Genomic DNA, 21507 nt, shown 5'->3' with positions numbered 1-21507 from the left:
TAAATACTAGGCTGCTGTTAATGAAGCCTAGCATCACTTTTTAAGGAAAATTAGGGGCCCTTACTCAGTTTTGACACCTTGTTGGTATGTTCATGAGACAGGAAATCAAATGATGATTATTCTAGTTCTAGTTCTATCACCAACCTTAACCAAATCACTTTGCCTGTCTGGGCCCATTTCTTCATCTGTAAATTGGTATACTAAAATAATGTCCCTTCTGTGCCACAGGACTTCTATGGGAGAGATAATGGAGAGGAAGACACTTTGTTAAGTTAAAAGGGCTATGCTAATAATTAACAACCAGAAATGGATAGTAGGTGATATTGTTTATGAAACTTTTGTAGCAAGCAAAGATTCATTACCCATTAGAGAAGGAATCCCAAGGACAAAGAAAAATTCATCCCCATGGTCCGCCTTTATTGTCACTGGTTTCAGGTTTCCCCAAAAACTTGGTCGATGCTGAAATTCATACATATAGGTAGGTGCACCTGAAGCTGAAAGTAAAGAAAATTGTAGGAAATTTAGAACTTCAAGTCTCTTACCATTGATGGATCTCCTTGGAGTCCATTTAAAATGTAATAAAAAGCTTCTGCTCTAAGACATTCAGCTATTTTAAATAATGAGACTGTAGGTCTTAGGCACAATACCTAGATTTACCAACAGAGGCATGCAGGATATTGCACATTATTTATTTTCTCTAAAGTTGTTATTCATATCTACTGCTCTTCTTCGTTGATTACAGAATCTTAGTGATGGCAAGGATATTCAAGATCATATTGTATAATCTCCTATGGGCATCCTCAATATAAGTCATCAAATCTCTGCTTGATGAAGGCAGGCCATTCTAGATTCTCAGGTACCAAGGGTCATCATGATGCTGTCCCCAGCTGACCAATGTTACTTGCTCACAAACTGTTGCTTTCTCCTCTACCAAAACCTTTATATCCTTCCTATTCATATTTAGAAAATAAGAAAGCCAGGATTTGATCTTAGGTGTCCTGTCTTTAAGCTCAGCATTATCTTATTTATATATACAGTTATCTACTCTGTCTCTGGGTAAAATGAGTTAACATCCTTGGCTAAAAAGTGGAAAGACTAAATCTGACTGTATCACTATCCTCCTATCTGGTGTCTTTGGGAACTCACCTCTGTGGAGTTGAGCCACTGTTATAGATGGAAGCCCAAACACCAAGTCTCCCATCATGTCCTGAAATAGGCTTTTCTTTTTTACAGGATCTTCTGTCACTCCAAGATACTCTTCAATTATCACAGGAGTAAGGTCTTTGGGGATTTTCTGAATGAGTCATGAGTGAAAAGTGATGATCATTCATTCAAAGCTTTCATTTTGTCACCCATACATAGATCATTTCATCTATTCATCGACTTAATACTCTACAAAATATTGGCCCAAGCAACATCTTTTCCCAATGACATTGTCAATCCATTGTAACCAATCCTCATTATAAAATTATGAAACCATTTATAACATTACTTATGTAAGACTAACTGCTCACTAAAAATATTGTTTCATTTAAAATCATGTATTTATGGAACCATCATGCTGTTGCTCAGTTGTTAAGTCATGTCCAATTCTTCATAACCCCATTTGGAGGGTTCTTGGTAAAGATATTGGAGTAGTTTGCCGCATTTTTCTCCAGCCCATTTCACAAATGAGAAAACTGAGGCAAACATACTTAAATGATTTGCCCAGGGTCGCACAGCTAGTAAGTGTCTCAGGACAGATTTTAACTTATGTCTTGCAGATGCCAGGCCCCATACTCTATCCAATCCAGCCACTGAGATGACTCTGGAACCATTAGAGTTCAGCAGAAAATCTGTGTTCATAACCTGATTCTGCCACTGAACAACTGTCCAGAGGGAAATTATTTTACTTCTTTGCAGCTCAGGGTCCTGATTATTGCATTGAAGGTGTTGATTTACTTTGCTTCTAGATCCCTTGAGTTTTAACATTTCTGCATTCTAAATTCACCCCCTTACCCGCCCGTCTGTGAATTCATATTGTAAATTCTTTCTCAGCTCTGAAATTCTATGATTCTTGATCCCTTACAAAAAGTGGGTAGGAACTCCATAATAAAGCTGTTGCTGTCTCTTGGTCCAGACTGTCTCCTGATAGAGGATATCCCAGTAGCTGCAAAATAAATAAACAAAAAGCAATTGTTTATTCAATTAAATTACAAATAAAATTTTAATAGTATTTTTTCCAAATTTCATGTCAAGATTGTTTTTAGGATGAATTTTTATGAGATTTTTGAGTTCCAAATTTTTTCCCTCTCTCCTTCCCCTCTCATCCTCTTAAATCATAGGCAATTTGATATAGATTATACAAGTGCTATTGGGTAAAATATATTTCCATATTAGTTGAAGTTGTGAAAAAAGAAACAGATCAAAAGGAATTAAAAAACCATGAAAAAGAATGAAGTAAATGAAAAAATATGCTTCAATATGCATTAAGAGTCTATCATTTTTTAAAAATCTGGATATGGCTTGCATTTTCCTTCCTGAATACTTTATACTTATCTTGGATCATTGTATTGCTGAGAAGAGCTGAGTCATGCATACTTGGCCATCACACAATGTTGCCGATACTGTGTAAAACATTTTCCTGGTTCTGCTCATTTCACTTTACTTCAATTTGTACAAGTGTTGCCAGGTTTTTCTGAAATCTGCCTGTTCATTATTTCTTATTGCCCAATACTAATCCATTACATGCATATACCACTACTTGTTTAGCCATTCCCCAATTTATTTATCCCCACAATTTCCAATATTTTGCCACCACAAAAAAGGCTACTTTAAATATTTTTGCACATGTAGATCCTTTTTCCTTTTGATTATCTCTTTGGGATACAAACTTAGTAGTGGTATTGCTGGATCAAAGGGTATGCACCATTTGGTTGCTTTTTGGGCCTAGTTCCAAAGTGTTCTCCAGAATGGTTGGATCAATTCACATCTACAGCAACAGTACATCAGTGTTCCAATTTTCCCGCATCTTCTGCAATATTTATTATTTTACTTTTTTTTGTCATATTGGCCAATCTGGTAGGTCTTAGGCGGTACCTCAGAGTTCTTTTAATTTGCAGTTCTCTAATCAAAAGTGATTTAGAGCACTTTTATATGCCTATAGATACCTTTGATATCTTCATCTGAAAACTACCTGTTCATATCCTTTGATCACTTATCAGTTGGGGAATGATTTGTATTCTTATAAATTTGACTTAGTTCTCTATATATTTGAGAAACGAGGACTTTATCAGAGATACTTGCTGTAAAGATTGTCTCTCAGCTTTCTGCTTTCCTTCAAATCTTGGTTGTATTAGTTTTGTTTGTACTAAAGCTTTTTAATTTAATACACTGAAAATTATCTAGTTTATATTTTGTAATGCTCTCTACCTCTTTTTTAGTCATGAATTCTTTCCTTCTCCATAGATCTGACAGGTAGAGTATTCCTTGCTCTTCTAATTTGCTTATAGTGTCACCTTTTATGTCTAAATCATGTACCCATTTTTGACCTTATCTTGGTATATAGTATGAGATGTTGGTCTATACCTAGTTTGTGCCCTATTGTTTTGTAGTTTTCCCAGAAAAATTTGTCAGATAGTGAGTTCTTATTCCTAAAGCTGGGGTCTTTGTGTTTATCAAACACTAGGTTACTATGGTCATTAACTTACTGTGTCTTATATACCTGATCTATTCAATCGATTGAGCACTCTTTTTTTTCTATTCCTTTTTTTAACTAATTAATTTATTTTTAGTTTTTAACATTCATTTCCACAAGATTTTGAGTTCCAATTTTTTCCTCTTCTTTCCCCTCCCCCACCATGCATTCTGAATACCTCTCCCCTGATCTGTCCTCCCTTCTATCACCTCCCCCTCTTTTATCCCTTCCCCCTTCTATTTTCCTATAGGGCAGGATAGATTTCTATACCCCATTGCTTGTATATCTTATTTCCCAGTTGCATGTGAAAACAATTTTTTTTAATATTTGTTTTTAAAGCTTTGTGTTCCAAATTCTCTCCCTTCCTCCCTACCCACCCACCCTCACTGAAAAGGCAAGCAGCTCAATATAGGTTATACTTGTAGAGTCATGTAAAACACTTCCATAATAGCCATGTTGTGAAAAACTAACTATATATCCCTTTATCTAATCCCAACCCCATTTATTCTATTCTCTCCTTTGACTCTGTCCCTCCTCAAAAGTGTTTGCTTCTGATTAACACCTCCCCAATCTGCCCTCTCTTATTTCATCCCCACTTCTTATCTCCATCCCCCATTTTTTTCCTGTAGGGTAAGATACATTTCCATACCCAAATAAGTGTGCATGTTACTCTCTCCTTATGCCAAATATGTTGAGAGTAAGATTCATTCATCCTCTCTTACCTCTCCCTTCTTCCCCCCACAGTAAAAACTTTTTCTTGTCTGTTTTATGTAAGATGATTTACCTCTCCCTTTCTCTTTCTCCCAATATGACCTTCTCTCATCCATTAATTTTATTTTTTAGACATCATCCCTTCATATTCAACTCACCTTGTGCCCTCTGTCTATATATATTCCTTCCAGCTTCCCTAATACTGAGAAAGGTTTCATAAGTTACAAATAGCATCTTTTCATGTAGGAATGTAAATAGTTCATCTTACTAAGTCCCTTATGATTTCTCTTTCCTGTTTACCTTTTCATGCTTCTCTTGTGTCTTATATTTGAAAGTCAAATTTTCTGTTTAACTCTGGTCTTTTCATCAAGAATGCTTGAAAGTCTTCTATTTCACTGAATATTCATTTTTTCCCCTGAATGATTATAATCAGTTTTTCTGGGCAGGTGATTCATGGTTTTAATCCTAGCTCTTTTGACCTCTGGAATATCATATTCCAAGCCATCTAATCCCTTAATGTAGAAGCTGCTAAATCTTGTGTTATCCTCATTGTGTTTCCACAATACTTGAATTGTTTCTTTATGGCTTCTTGCAATATTTTCTCCTTGCCCTGGGAACTCTGGAATTTGGCAATAATGTTCCTAGAAGTTTTCCTGACCACTCTATTTCTTGGACAGTACTAGTTGGTTTTATGATTACTTTTATATATATAGTTCGAGATCTAGTACTGATAGGCTACCTTCTTTTTCATTTTTTTTCATTAATTCTCTTGATATTCTTAACTTTTTGTTCTTCCAGATGAATTTCATTGTTATTTTTTCTACCTCTATCAAAATTTTTTTTGGTAGTTTGATTGGTATAACACTGAAGTGAGAATTGTCATTTTGATTATATTGACTTGACCAGCTCATGAGCAATTGATGGCTTTTCAATTGTTTAGATCTGACTTTATTTGTGTGAAAGATGTTTTTTAATTATGTTCATGTAGTTCCTGGGTTTATTTTGGCAGGTAGACTTTCAAGTATTTTATATTGTTTACAGGCATTTTAAATGAAATTTATTTCTATCTCTTGCTGCTGGATTTTGTTGCTCATAAAATGAAATACTGATGATTGAAGGTAGAGTCAAGATGGCAGAGTAAAGGTAGGGACATGTCTAAGCTTTCCCACAAACCCCTCCAAATACTTTTAAAAATGACTCTAAAGAAATTCTAAAGCAGCAGGACCCACAAAAACATGGAGTGAGACAAATTTCCAGCCCAAGGCAACTTGGAAGGTAAGCAGGAAAAGTCTATTGCACCAGGGTAAGATCACAGTCCAACTTAGGCTACACAAGCACAGATCATGCCCCAGCAAATTTGGAACATGCCTTGGGGTGACTGAATCAGTGGCAGCCATGGAGGTTTCCAGACCAATCAATCCAAAGATGCCAAAGACAACTTAGAATATCAGCAGGAAAGATCTGTTGCACCTGGGTGAGAGTGGAGTGCAATCCAGCATAAGCCCCTCCAGTATAGCCCTGGCTCCAGCAAACCAGAATCAAGCCTTGGAAAACTGCCCTGATATTTTACAACCAAAGGGTAAAATAGAGATTGAAAGACTCTACTGATCAACTCTTGACAGAGATCCCAAAACAAAAACTGCCAGGAATATTATAGCCAAATTCCATAGTTTCCAGGTCAAGGAGAAAATATTACAAGTATCCAGAAGGAAACAATTCAAATGTCATGGAGCCACAGTCAGGCTAACATAAGATTTAGCAGCTTTTATATTAAAGCATCAGAGGGCTTTGAATATGATATCCCAGAGGGCAAAGGAGCTATGATTACATCCAAGAATCACCTATCAAGCAAAATTGAATATAATCTTTTAAGGAAACGATAGACATTCAATGAGATAGAGGACTTTCAAATATTCTTGATAAAAAGGCCACGGCTGAATAGAAAATTTGACTCTTAAATACAAGACTCAAGAGAAGAATAAAAAGGTAAACAGTAAAGGAAAATCATACAGGACCTAATAATATTTAACTGTTTATATTCCTACATGGGAAGATGATATTTGTAACTCATAAGACCTTTCTCATCATTAGGGTGCTTGGAGTGAATGTAGACTGAGGGCACAGGTGTGAGTTGAAAATGAAGGGACAATATACAAAAAATAAAATTAAAAGGTGAGAGAGGAAGGTGCTGGGAGAAAGAGAAAGGGATAGGAAAAATGGGATAAATTATCTCCCATAAAAGAGGCAAGAAAAAGTTTTTACAATGGAATGGAATGGGGGGGGAGCAATGAAGGGGAGTGAGTGAACCTTACTCTCTTCAGAATTTGCTCAAGGAGGGAATAATATACACACTCAATTGGATATAGAAACCTATCTTACTGTACAGGAAGGTAGGAAGGGAAGGGGATAAGAGAAGACAGAGTGATAGGAGGGAGGGCAGATTGGTGGAAGAGGGTAATCAGGAGCAAAACACTTTTGAGGAGGGACTGTGTGAAAAAAGAGAGAATTGAATAAATATGGGGGAGGAAGTGAGCAATAGTAACCATGCAAAAAAATTCTTGAAGCAAATTTCTCTGATAAAGGCCTCATTTCTCAGACATATAGAAAACTGAGTCAAATTTATAAAAATAAGAGCCATTGCCCAATTAACAAATGAGCAGAAGTTATGATAAGTTTTTAGATGAAATAACCAAAGCTATCTATAGTCACATAAAAATACTCCAACTCACTATTGATTGGAGAAATAAATAAAAATAAAACAATTCTGAGGTAATACCTCATACCTTTTAGATTGACTAATAGGATAGAAAAGTTAAATGACAGATGTTAGAGAAGAAATGGTAAAAATGAAACATTAATGCACTGTTGGTGGAGTTATGAATTGATTCAACCATTCTGTAGAATAATTTGGAACTTTGGTCAAAGGGTTATAGAACTGTAAAACCCTTTGCCCTAGCAATACCACTACTAGGTCTGTATCCCAAAAGAGATAAAATATGAAAGGAAAAGAACTTATTTATACAAAAATATTTGTAGCAGCTCTTTTCTGGGGGCAAAGAATAAGAAATTGAGGGGATGCCTATCAATTGGGGAGTGGCTGAACAAGTTGTGGTATGTGCTTATGACGGAATGCTATTGTACTTTAAGAAATGATGAGCATGATGCTCTCAGAAAAACCTGAAAAGACTTTTATGGGCTGATGCAAAATGAAATTTACTATGTATTAATAATTAATAGTAATATTGTAAGATGATCAACTGTGAATGACTTAGCTATTCTCAACAATACAATGATCCAAGACAACTCTGAAGGTCTTATGATGAAAAATGCTATTTATCCCCAAATAAAGAACTGATGGCATCTGAATACAGATTGAACCATACTTTTTTTTTTTACTTTCTATATTTTTTCTTGAGTTTTTTTTTTGGTCTCTTTTCTTTCAAAACACAACCATTATAGATACATTTTCCATGACTATATGTGTATAACCCATATCAAATTGCCTGCTTTTTCAATGAGAGGAAGGAGGGAGGAAGGGAGAGAATTTGGAACTTAAAACTTTTAAAAAGAATGTGAAAATTTGTTTTTACATGTAACTGGGGGACAAATGGTATGACTTATAGTTATATTTTTGCTGTTACTATATTAAAATTGTTTTCTAAATGCCACCTATTTTCTCTGTATTTGAAGTTCTTGTTCAGCAATAAAGATGAAGAAATTAAAAAAAAAGAAATGATGGTTTATGTGGGTTTATTTTATATCTTGCAACTTTGCTAATGTAGTTAATTATGACAAGTAGTTTTTACTTGACTCTCTAGAGTTCTCTTAGTTTACCATCATTCCATCTGCAAAGAGTGATAGTTTTGTTTCCTCATTGCCTTCTTTAATTCCTTCAATTTCTTTTTCTTCTCTAATTGTTATAACTAACAATCTAGTACAATATTGAATAATAGTGGCAATTATGGGCACCCTTGCTTCACCCCTGACCTTGTTGAGAAGGTTTCTATCTTATTCCAATTACATATAATGCTTGTTGATGGTTTTAGATAGATACTGCTTATCATTTTAAGGAATGTTCCCCTTATTCTTATGCTCTCTATTGTTTTTAAATAGGAATGGGCACTTTATTTTGTCAAAAGCTTTTTTAGCATCTATTGAGATGACACTATGATTTCTGTTGGTTTTGTTATTAATATATGTTGATAGCTTTCCTAATATTGAACCAAACCTGTATCCCTGGTATAAATACACAAGGTTATAGTGAATAATCCTCGTGATATACTGCTTTAATAGCCTTTAATTTTTGCACCGATATTCATCAGGGAATTTTATCTCTGATATTCTTTCTCTGTCTTAGCTTTTCCTGGTTTAGGTATCAGCATCATATTTGTGTCATAAAAGGTATTTTGTAGGACTCCTATTTTTCAAAATAGCTTATGTAGTATTGGAATTAATTGTTCTTCAAATGTTTGGTAGAATTCACTTGTGAATGAACCCATTAGGCCCTGAATTTTTTTTCTTAGGTACTTCATTAATGGCTTGTTCAATTTCTTTTTCTAAGATGGGTTTGTTTAGGCATTCTATATCCTGATTTTTAATCTCAGTAATTTATATTTTCATAAATATCCATCAATTACTCTCATATTGCCAGATTTATTGACATGTAATTGGACAAAAAATTTCCTAATGATCACTTTAATTTCTTCTTCCTTGGTGGTGATTTCACCCTTTTCATTTTTAATACTGTCTATTTGGTTTTCTTCTTTCTTTTTTTAAAAATCAAATTAACCAATGACATCTATCTTATTTTTTCAAATAAAACCAGCACCTAGTTTAATTTATTTTTTATTTATTTTATTTATTTATTAACTCTGTGTGTGTGTCTCTCTCTGTCTCTCTCTCTATATATATGTGTGTGTATATATATGTGTATATATGTATATATAAATTTAAATTTTACTAATCTCACCTTCAATTTTCAGGATTTCCAATTTGGTGCTCAATTATTAAATTAAATTAAATTTTGTTCTTCTACTTTTTTTTAGTTGCTTGCCTAATTCAATGATATGCTCTTTCTCTATTTTGTTGATGTAAGACTTTTAAGAAATAAAAGTTCCCCCAAATCCTGCTTTGGCTTCATCTCATAAATTTGGGATGTTGTCTCGTTGTTATCATTCTCTTTAATGAATTTATTGATTGTTTCTATGACTTGTTCTTTGACCCACTGATTATTTAGGGTTAAATTATTTGGTTTACAATTAATTTTTAGTTTATCTTTCCATTGCCCTTTGTTGAATGTCATATTTTATTGCAATATGATCCAAAAATAAAGCAGTTAATATTTCTGCCTTCTTACATTTATTTTTTCAGAGTTTATGCCCTGATATGTAGTCATTTTTTTGTGTAGGCTCCATGTGCTACTACAGTATGTTCCTTTCTGTTCCCATTAAGTTTTCTCCAAAGGTTTGTCATATCTAACTTTTCTAATCTATTTACCTCTTTAGTTTCTCTCTTGTTTATTTTTTATTGGATTTATCAAATTCTGGGAGGGAACAGTTGAGGTGCCCCACTAGTATAATTTTGTTGTCTATTTCATCCTGTAACTCACTTAACTTCTCCTCTGACAATTTGGATGCTAAACCACTTGGTGCACATATGTTTAATATTGCTATTCATTGTCTATAGCACCTTTTAACAAAACATATTTTCCTTCCTTATCTTTGTTACTTAGGTCTATTTTTGTTTTTGCTTTGTCTAAGATCAAGATGGCTACCCCTGATTTTTCTACTTCTACTGAAGCATAATAGATTCTGCTCTAGCCCCTTACTTTTACTCTGTGTGTAACATTGCCCTGACGCCCACTGGGGCACCTGTGTGTCTGGTACTGCACTGAGGGGGTGCATTGGGAATGACTGGCAATGCTGTAGGCTTTAGGGGTCTGACAACTTACCTGGTGCTGAGCCAAGGTTCTAATGGTGTTGTCTGGTGTAGGCTGAGGTTGGTAGAGTGTTTCTGCGTTTCCCTGGGGCTATGCTGAAGCACATGGTGGGGGCCCTCCTAGTAGCTGCCTTTTTGCTTGAACACCCCTAGGTTGGTGTCTATGTGTTTGCCCAGAGCTATGCTAAAGCACTTAGTGGTTCTAGGCACTGGGATCTATCCATTCCCCTGGCTATGCTGAGACACATGAGAGGTCCTGGTGTTGGCATTTGCCTGTTCTACCATGTTGGGGCTAAGGATCTCCCACTGGTTTGCTAAGGTGGAGCTTGCTTCTGGCTTGCTGGGACACTTCCTGTCCTGGACTCCACTTTCCTTTTACCTGAGTGAGACAGACCTTTCTTGCTGATCTTCCAAGTGTTGTTCCACCCCATTTTTTTGCTGGTTCTGCTGTTCCAAGATTTGTTTGGGGACTATTTTATGCTTGTTGGAGGTGACTATGGGACACTGATTTACTGCTTACTCCACTATCTTGGCTCCTGGAAGTCCCTTCCATTCATAAAAAATGAAAATTTACAAAAAGCAACGGCAGTCAACAAATGAAGTAAAGTATTCCTTTTGAAACAAGTGAAGAAAACACTTTGTCATTGAAATGAGATTTTCCAAGTTGGGTTAGATCAATGAATTCATTTAGTCTATAAAATAGCCCAAGAAACTACAAAAATGGGAAAATTTTTTTAAATTACAAAATTAATAGTTCCCTCACATTTATCCAACTGATAAAAACATCCTAGGGTTCTTATTGTGTTTAGAAGGCTGGCCAATGGGTCACTTCCTGACCATTAAGTCTTATATATCCTTGCCTCTGTACTATCTCTTACACCCCATAGCCAAGCTGTTGCCAAGAGCCTATCCATTTCACCTTTGTAACACCTCTCAAATTTGCCCCCTTCTTTTCTGCCATCACTCTGATCTATGCCTTCATCAACTCATACTTGTACTATTCCAATAGCCTGCTGGTGGGTCTGCCTCCTTCAAGTCTCTCCCCACTGAATTTATACTCCAATAATCTGCCCAAATGATTTTTTTCCCTAAAGCAGTTATCTAACCATGTCTCCCCACCCCTTTCACCTGCCACTCAATAAACTACAATGACGCTATAATTAGTATGGTCAACTAGGAAGTTGGAGGGAGCACGAGGATACTATGCACTGGGTTGTAGGACTAGAACCTCAAAAGGGAAAAGGCCTAAGTTTTGTTTCTAAGTCTGCTACTAACTCATATGTGACCTCCTGATGACCCCTTCCTTCTTTAGACTTTAGTTTTCTCATTTGCAAAATGAAGTGATTAGATCAGATGATCTCTAAGGTCACTGAACTTTGAGTTAGGGAGTACTAAACACTAGCTTTATACTTCCAATAACTTGACCACTGTCTAGAGCAATTCTTTGGAAATATAGTCCTATGCCGAGGGTGAGAAGTACAGTGCTAACACAATATAATGGTCTTATCACAAAAAAGACTTTTTTTTTCTTCACTCAACCAGTAAAGGGGATGGGAGTTCCTGATCCTGGAGACAGAAGAAACATGAGAATAAAGAACAAAATCAGTGTTCTCACAGTTGGAAGAATCCAGCCAAATTCATCACTGTTGAATCCCACAATATAGGGGACACGATTGAACTGCTTTTCAATGAGGAGCTCTTTGGGACTCTTGGGGAAAAATATTCCATCCACAACTGTAGGAGGCAATACAATTTTCTGAAAGGAAAAAATTAGTAATGCAAATATTTTCTCATGCTAATCCTAAGAGAATTAAACTATGTGATTTAATTAATGACCTACCTCTATGAACTATAGAGTGACCCATCCATTGATGAGGTCAGCAGGGACAAGAACCTGCACTTTTATTCTAAACCACAAGGACTTTTATCTCACCAATGGATTATTTGTGGATTAATTACATTTTCCTCTCTTACAACTGATTTAAATATAATAGATTAGACAATCAGTTAAATAAACTTAATTCAGTTAACATGGTAAAATGTATAGAAAAATATGAGGCTACAAAAACTAACCCCTAATCAAAAAGTTGTCCTCACTATACTGTTCAAAGTATTGAATGGTTTCCCCATCTTTTTGAGACCATATTTAAGTACTACATTCTCTAAGGAACCTTCTCTGATTACTCTAATCCAGGTGTTTATACTTTTTTTTTGACATGGACTTCTCAGAATTTTTAAAAATGCATTAAATAAATAGTTACAAAAGAAATCAATGATATTGAAATATATCAATTTGATATATAGAAGCATATCAATTATCAAAATGTTTAAAAAAGCAAGTTCATAGATATCAGCTTAGGAACTATTTCAGTACATCTCTCCATCCTATGAACACACACATATGCATACATATGTGTATATATGTATGTGTGCATGTATGTGTTTATTATGTATATGTGTGTATAAACATAAAAAAACACCAATCTCAGAGACAAGAGTACAAAGTTTGAGTCAATGTTCCATAGTTATGAGATTATAAACAAGTCACTTACTTTCTGTACATCAATTAACTAACCTGTAAAACGAGAAAAATGATACCTATGCTCTGTACTTAGGGAAGCAAAAAAAATTGTTATATTTGTATACCAACTTATATTAAACCAATGAAAATATTTTGTCAATCATTTTTCAGTCATGTCCAATTCTTCATGACCCCATTTGGAGTTTTCTTGGCAAAGATATTAGAGAGGTTTGCCATTTCCTTCTCCAGCTCATTTTACAGATGAAGAAACTGAGAGAATTAGGATTAAATGAGTTTCCCAAAGTCACACAGCTAGCATCTGAGGTCAGATTTGAACTCAGGTCTTTCTCACTTTAGGCCCAGTGCTCTATCTACCATGCCTGTTAATTGTTTTAAGTATGATAGTTCTGTCACAGAATTAAGAATCTCAAAATTGTAAGAGTTCTCAGATGCAATCTAGTCCAACTCATAATTGAAAAGGAATCCCCTTAGGGAAAATGGCATACCCAAAGAAATAGATATCCTTCACCCATAGTCCTCCAATGAGGTGGAATGCTTAACCTTTTTAGGCAGCACATTCAGCTTTTGGATAGCTCTAATTGTTAAGAACGGTTTCCTTATGTCAAGCTTAAATCTGGCCTTCTGCCGGATTCATTCCATGTCCATTCACTGTTCCTAGGTTGAGTCCATGGGGTCAAAATGAACAAATCCAATTTGCTTTGCCACATAACAGCAATTCACCTACTTGAAGTAAACTACCATGTCCTTCTTAAGTCTTTGGTGTAAATATCCCTTGATTCTTTACATGATCTTCATCTGGCATAAACTAGAGGTCTGTCAGCATTCTAATTGCTCTTGTCTAGCCAATCTTCAGCTTACTAATGTTCTTAATAAATTGTTGCACTGAGAATTTAATATAATACTTTAACCGGGGTGGAATACAGAATATCATTATTCAATAGCCTCCTTGTTCTTAGAAACCATGTCTATTTTAATGCAGCCCAATTTTTCATTTGCTTTTTTTTTTCATTCAGAATAAGAACTCTACATTTGGAGAAAGCAGATTTCAACAGTTCAGTGGAAGGATGGACAGAATAATAATAAAAGTAATAATAATAATATCCCACATTTATACAACACCTTAAGGTTTGCAAAGCACTGCTCATTTTGCCTCTTTTGATCCTTACAGTCCTGTGAGGTAGATGCTATTATTAATTCCCATTTTACAGATATGGAAACTGAAACAGAAAATTAAGTGACTTACCCATTATTACACAGATAGTAAATTTTTGAGGTGAAATTGGAACTCAGATCTTCCTGACTCCACTTCTATTCAAATTACACATGATACCACCTAATTGCTTCTAGGATCCCATGGACTAAAATTCTACTGGCAAAGTCAATCCAGGAAGAAGGAGAACTTCTCAGGAATGAAATTGTGAAGATAGAAAGAAAAGCAATGCCAATGAGTAAGAAAAATGAGAGTTGTCTGAAGTGACACAGGATATTCTTTAAACAAATGAGATTTTTCTTCAAAGGAATGTATAAGAAATGTAAACAAAGCCTACAAAGGGGGGCAACCAGATGGTGGAGGTCCTTGATTTCATGTCAAATAAAATTTGTTGAAGGAGCTTGGAATCTTTAGCCCAAAACTTAAAGACTCAGGAGGATTATGACAGCTGTGCTCAAGTATGGAAGGCTGTCATGAAGAGTAGAGATTGTATTTGTTTTCTTTGGCTACAGGAGGTAGAACCAGGAGCAAGGTGTGTAAATTGCAAAGAAGGAAACACAGATTTTAGGAACTGGAAATTTCCCTCAGCAGTCATATAGTGCAACCATATGTGAAAGAAATCCTCATTATAATATTCCTGAAAATGGTTGTATCATGGTCTCCCCTCTGATAAGGATGAGCCCACTATCTCTCATTCTACTTTTGGTCCTTCTAATTCTTAAGTTTTGTGATTCTGTGAATAAAACTATACATATGTACAGAATTTCCCCACCTACAAATTACACTAACACCCATTATCACATTTAGTTATAGCCATGTAATAATTCCATTACACAGATGAGGAAACTGTGGCTGAAAAGTATTATAGACTCTTTAAATCCTAGAGATAAAAGAGATCTTAGAGATAGTTTAATCTAATTCTCTTATTCCACAAATATTGATCAAGTACTTATTGTGGGCTAGCTATCTGACTCTTAATCCAGGGTTCTTTCCACTATACCATGATGCCACTAGTGCAAAACAGACTGCAGGTCATTGGTTCAATATGGCAACCAGGCTAAGAAGAGAAGAAACATTAATACATACAAACCATGGATGTTTAGATGGGGTAAGAATCTGGAAAGATTCAAAAGTTCAAACTTAAAGACAGTGGGTTTGAAGGGAAATTATTTTTTCTCTTTTGATTAGTCCAAGAGGATTTCTTGGAGCCAGTGGAATTTAAGTGATAATCTGAATTAAAAAGTGGCCTTAGAGTCTCTTACAAATATTGCAATGGGGAATAACTTTGTAGTGATGGTGATGGGAGCCAAGGAGAAAGCTTATTATAGAACTGAGTGGAGAAATATTGGTATCACAAGTGGGCCAATTAATCCTCCAACATTTTTACTTAATAATTAGCCCAAAGCAAAGACTTACAGGCATTATCCTCATGGGGTATATAAGAGGTAGGTGGCATTAGCAATCATAGCCTTCCTTCCCTGGAGCCTTGACAAAATCTCTTACAATTTCTGAAATAATTTGTAAGCTCAGGTCACGTGTTTCCCTAGGGGACTGCTCTGAAAGGGACAAAGAATAACCTAGGTGTCTCGAAGAGGACATGTTCATTAGTGGTTATTATGGAATACTAACCTGGCAGTAGCCTGAGAATGAGGCAGACTATTCAAGACTATGAGACTGAAATGACTCCATTCAAATAGAGTTGCCTTCCTTTTGTTTAACTGGAACTTAAAAAAATCAAGACTCAAATAATTAAAAACAAACAAACAAACAAACAAGGATTTCTAACCTGTGTGGGGTCTCCCACAAAATCCATGCTGAACAGTTCCTGTGAAGACAGAAAAAAGATGGGTGAGAAAGATTTCCCAGAAAGTGCTTATCTTGCTGCTTCACCTGACTTTTTCATAGTTTGTCATGATTAGGTTCAAGTATGAAGTACACAGGATTTCTGGTCCCTGTGCTTCACAGGAGGAGTAAAGTCAGGCTATGGGATCTATGAAAAGAGTCACAAGGTCTCAGGGGGAATATCATAAGACTTGGGAAGTGAAAGAGAAATTTCAGCTTGGCCCACAGATCAGGACAAGAAGCAAAGGGTGGAAGTGCAGACAGGCAAATTTAGGCTTATGTAAGAAAAAACCTCCTAACAGTTGGAGCCGTCTGTGCATGGAATGAGCCTTGGAGCAACCAGCTGAAAATATAGGGATTTTGCTCTCCTACCTACACTTTCCTCAAGCTAGACCTCTGGAAGAAATGCCTGAAGAGGCATATATGCCTACAAATAGGAAGAGGGACACTTTGCTCCAGATTTTTGAATGTCTGATTTTGAAATTAGTGCAGAAATAGTCTTATAATTGTCACTTAGCATTTTGAATACTTCTGAAAGTACTAGGGCCTTGTTCTGAATTTATAGAATGACTGGATTCCCCAAAATTTAACTACTAGTTCCTAACAAACTGGGTTCATGTGTACAAAGCAATAAAGCATGGCAATTATATAAATCATTCTTGGTCCAACAAACTACTTTGATTTCATTTATCTGAGTACGTCTCATTCTAATTTGTTTGGGGCTTTAGTAGATCTAAATAATTATCCCAAAGCTGTATTTTATTTTGTACATTTCAACACTCACTTAGCCCTTGGTCAGATTGGCCTTATTGTGAAAGGTACATTACTCTCTAGTATAGCCTATGTTATAAAGTTCCCTCTCTTCAGGCAAAGCAACAACACACGTCAAGTTCCCCTGTAGTTTCAGGGAACCTCCTCCCCACACCATCTCTTGTACATATATCTTAGTCTTCTCTATAACATTAACTTCCCAGAAATACTGACTGTATACTATCCTGATGTGAGGAGGGACATCAAGAACTCTTCTAGTCAAGCTGCTCGAGTGCAGGCAGGTGGATATCAGAAATGAAACTTGGAAAACCCTGTACTAGATCATGACATGGGTGATTTTCAAATTAAATGAGGTAAGTTGGAGAGACCTTTGTGAAAGTCAGAGCTGTAAGTAAGATAGGGAAATCAGGGCTTTTCTCTAAGACACTAAAGAGAATGATATCTATACTCAGTATTCTTCAGGACCAGATGAACAACTGAATAGCATTGGATTAACAAAAATAATTAATGTAATGCTTAGTATCAGTGGTGGGGAATCTATGGCCTTCAGACTACATGTAGCCTTCTAGATCCTTAAGTGAAGCCTTTTGACTGAATCCACATTTTACAGAACAAGTTGGGTGCCTCACCCCTGGCCTTAGTTCCTGTGTACAAAGGTGAGCTCTTTCCTGGCTTTCCCACCAGTACCAACTTCTTTTCCTCCAACACTCCCACCCAAATCAAGGAACCCCCTCCCCCATGGATGTTCAAGGGATCATTTTGTCACTCTTAAAACCAGGTACAAAAATTGCCTGTTATGTTTCTGGTGAAAATAAATGTTCCTTCCTAACTCACTAATCTGTAGTTCTGCAGGTCAATGTTTCTCACCCATGACAGGCCATTCAAGCTTCCTAGGAAAATTAGCAGGTCTGAAGAGGTCATGTAAAATGATTCTTATTAAAGGGACAAGGGGTCAGAACTCTAAGAACACCTACCATTTTTAGAGTTACATTCAGGATCTCTTCTTCTGTCTTCTGCCGCATACAATGAACCATACTGGCTGAAGTGGTTGTTTTACACCCAGCAAAGGCTGCAATTTTCTGTAACAAAGTTTGACAGGGGCAACCTTAAGGTGTGACATGGTACATTGGGGAAAATTCCAGATTAGAAGCCAGAAGAGTGAAATTCAAAAAGCCCTGCTCCTTCCTGTGTGATTTGTGATCACAGAAATGGATTAGGTACACTATTTGCTGAAGCAATAAATTTGAACATCTCAATTATTGGGGTAAGTATTATTTGACAAAACCATTAGGAAAAGTAGAGAGCAATATGGCAGATACTTGGCTTAGATCAATACCTCATATGATATACAAAGATAATTTCTAAATGGATTCATGACCTACATATAAATGGCCATATCATAAACAAACTAGAGGGCAAGGAAGAAATTACCTTTTTAGATCAATGAATGGAGAATAGTTCCTGATCAAATAAGGAACAGAAAGGATCTCAGAAGATAAATAAAAAATTTTGATTATATAATTTTTTTTGAAAAATTAAAAAACCAAATCCAGTTCAGTTAAGATTAAAAGAGAAACAGTAAAGTAGGGAGATACAGGCTACATTTCTAAGATGTATCAGTAACTGATTTGAATTTGTAAGAATACATATCATTCAATAATTAATAAATTATTAAATATGTGAAAAGTTGGCTCTCAAGTGAAATAATCTAAGCTACTTAAAATTCATTTAAATGTTTGAAATCACCAATAATTAGAAAAATGAAAGGATCTCTGAGGTCATCCATCAGATTGGAAAAATTGACAAAAAAGGAAAATTACAGAAGTTGGAAGGGATTCAGGAAAAATTTATTGATGCAATTGATGGAGCTGTGAAATGAATTTGAAACTCTTGCTAAAACATTACTAAACTAGACATACCCTTCGGTCTATATGAACAAAGTGATGAAAAAAAAAGAGGAAAAGGTGCTATATGTACAAGAAATACTTAGAGAAACTTTTGGTAAAGTCAAACAAATAGGGAATACTTGACAAATTATGTTACGTGAATATAATGGAAAACTATTGTATTCAAGGAAATGATGTAGGGAATAGTTTCAGAGAAGTCTAGGAAGACTTGTATGAACTGAACACAAAGTAAAGTGAGATGAACCAGGGGAACAATTTGTATACTAAAACATAATTTTGAAGACAATTTTGAAGGATTTAAGAACTCAGATCAACAAAATGATGAATCGTGATTCCAAAGGACTGATATTGAAGAATGTTGCCTACCTCCTGAGAGAGACATGATGGACTAATATGAAAAAGAAGAAAAAACATTCTTTAACTTAGCCATTCTGAGAATTTTTGCTTGCTTATGCATGTTTGTTACAAGACTTTTGGGGTGTGTGTGTATGTGTTTTTTTTTTCTAGTGGGGAAGGGAATTGGAAGAAAAAAAAACAGAAAATAGGTTCTTGCTAATTTAAAAAAATAATAATTAACAACAATCTTCCTGTGTGACTTAAAGAAGTCTATTCTTTATTCAGGGATTTCATTTTTACCTCTATAAAATGAAAGGGCATCTCTAAATTATTTCTAATATTCCTTATAGCTCTAAATGCTTAAATCTGTAAATGGAGTCAAGTTTTTGGTGAGTCATATAATGTCAAAAACCAACCTCAGCTGTTGATTTGATGTTAGAAATGAATATGGATTCCATAATGGCAACTCCACTCTGGGAAATGGCTCGATGGAAGAGGTTTGTTGTCAAAGGAGAAAGAACCTGAGGGGGACAAAAAGAAAAGAAGAAGCGAGATTATGATTTAGGACCAGAACTCTAACTAGGGTAAGAAAATTGTAAATTTTACTGAAAGGCCTCAAGAGCTTGCTAACTGAAGATTTGGTAGGAAAAAAGGAGGCAGGGGAAAAGGTGATTAGCTTTAAGAACAGGAGACTGAGGTGGGGGAGGAGACAATTTCATTATTTTTAGATATCTGGAGGGATGTCATGGCACAGAAGGAACACACTTGTTCTATTTGATAAACAAGGGGAGGATTAGGACCAATAAAGAATGATTTGGGGCAGATTTGGGCTAAATGTAAGGGATAACTTCTGAAAAATCAGGCCTATTCATAGAATCATAGAAAAGGCCCTCAAAGGCTATTAAGGCTTAATCCCCCCATTTGAAAAAGTTATTTTATTTCTCCCCAATTATATATTAAATTTTTTTTAACATTTTAAAAAAGTTTTGAGTTCCAAATTTTCTCTCTCTTTCCTTCTTTCCCCTCATGCCTCCCTGAGATGGTGAGCAATCTGATATAGGTTATACCTGTGCAATCATGTAAAACATTACCATATTATTCATTTTGCACAAGAAGACTCAAATAAACAAATAATGAAAGTGAAAAAAAAAGAAAATTGTAGCTTTGCCTCAGCATATTGGGAGGATGTTGACAATGCTCCTTCACCAACACAGAAACTGTATTTTAGCTTCCTGCTACAAAAAAAAAATAGTCAAAATGGAGACAGGAGAACCAATTGTGGTATGGATAGAGGGCCAGCTTTGAAAATTAGAAAATCTGAGTTTAAGTCCTATCACTGACATATACTGACTGTGTAATCTTGGATAACTGACAACTTATTATCATCTCTATAATCTTTATTGTTGATTTGCTTTTAAAGAGGGAGTTTTCTCATCTGAATTTTCTCAACTATTGAAATCACTTGGACATTTCCCCAAAGAGTTAAGGTTGGAAGATACCAAAAAGCAAAATTCCTCCTCTTGGCCAGCCCTCCTCAAGTGAATTCCTTCCTATCTCAGATCTGTAGAGCTCCTCTACCCAGCCCAATGGAGGCTTTCCTAGGAGCATAATATCAATTATATCTACAGCTATTATTTCTTTCTAGTGATATACAAACATCTTAAAGGCAGAAATTTTCTATGTGTCTTTATATTCCCAGCATCTAGCACTAGCATAATCTCTCTGTCTCTATCTCTGTCTCTCTGTCTCTCTGTCTCCCTCTCTCTCTTTCTCTCTGTCTCTCATTAATTTTGGGGCATATTTCTACCTGCTTGCCCCAGATGCCAAAATGACTAGTTATAGCATTGTTCAAGAGTACAGATTGGATAGGTCAAAGTAGATCTACTTATGCTCAAAAAACACTGTCCCTCATGAGATCCTAGAAAATGTGCATTCCCCTCAGCTTCAGTTTTTGCTTTTCCATTTTGCATTATTTCATAACTGTTGTTTAAGATTTCTTTGTATTCTTCATACTTGTATTAGTATTTGTATGGATTCTATCTATCTGTATTTATAAATGAGCATGTTAGATTCCTGAAAAGAATGTGACCACTTTGAAGGGAGGTCTGATTTTACTTTATTTATTATTTATTTTTATTTATTTATTTAGTTATCTTTGTATCCCTGGCACTTGGCACAGTGCTTGGTAAATAATAAGTACTTCATAAAATCTGGTTGTTTTACTAACTGATTTCATAAATTTACCTAGTATATTTAACATTTTTCTCACAATTGGACATTTAGGAACTCTCATTTCGCCATGGAAACCTTTGAGCATGGACTGGTCTAAAGCACAAAAAGCCCTTTTGAAACAGCTCAAGAAGGACTTTAAAAGTCAAATAAGGGAAGTAGAAGAAAAATTGTGAAAGGAAATGAGAGGTATGCAAGACAGAATCAATAGCTTGGAAAAGGAAGGACAAAAATTGACTGTAGAAAACAAGTCCTTAAAAATACAATTGGCCAAGTGGAAAAAAAAGGACACTGAAGAAAACAAGTGCTTAAAAAGTAAAATTGGTCAAATGGGGGGAAAGCACAC

At 35.5% G+C, this 21507-nt stretch overlaps 1 protein-coding gene across 2 annotated transcripts in view; it reads right to left on the bottom strand.

The window, feature by feature from the left end:
* Nucleotides 1-21507, bottom strand: part of LOC114048503 (liver carboxylesterase 1-like) — a 46475-nt gene that overhangs the window by 9728 nt on the left and 15240 nt on the right. Inside the window, exons 6-12 of one of the 2 annotated variants that reach the window (XM_027869451.1) lie at nt 19349-19453; nt 17664-17768; nt 15863-15901; nt 11940-12080; nt 2069-2149; nt 1147-1294; nt 363-494 (exon numbers count right to left, since the gene is read on the bottom strand). In XM_027869451.1, coding sequence (XP_027725252.1) covers nt 363-494; nt 1147-1294; nt 2069-2149; nt 11940-12080; nt 15863-15901; nt 17664-17768; nt 19349-19453 — 751 coding nt within the window. The remainder of the gene's footprint in view (nt 1-362; nt 495-1146; nt 1295-2068; nt 2150-11939; nt 12081-15862; nt 15902-17663; nt 17769-19348; nt 19454-21507) is intronic. The other variant, XM_027869452.1, reaches the window with a different exon arrangement.

The sequence above is a fragment of the Vombatus ursinus genome, unplaced genomic scaffold (assembly GCF_900497805.2).
Source record: "Vombatus ursinus unplaced genomic scaffold, bare-nosed wombat genome assembly UNPS02014793.1, whole genome shotgun sequence".
NCBI lineage: Eukaryota > Metazoa > Chordata > Mammalia > Diprotodontia > Vombatidae > Vombatus > Vombatus ursinus.
This window is presented reverse-complemented; position numbering and strand designations above follow the sequence as displayed.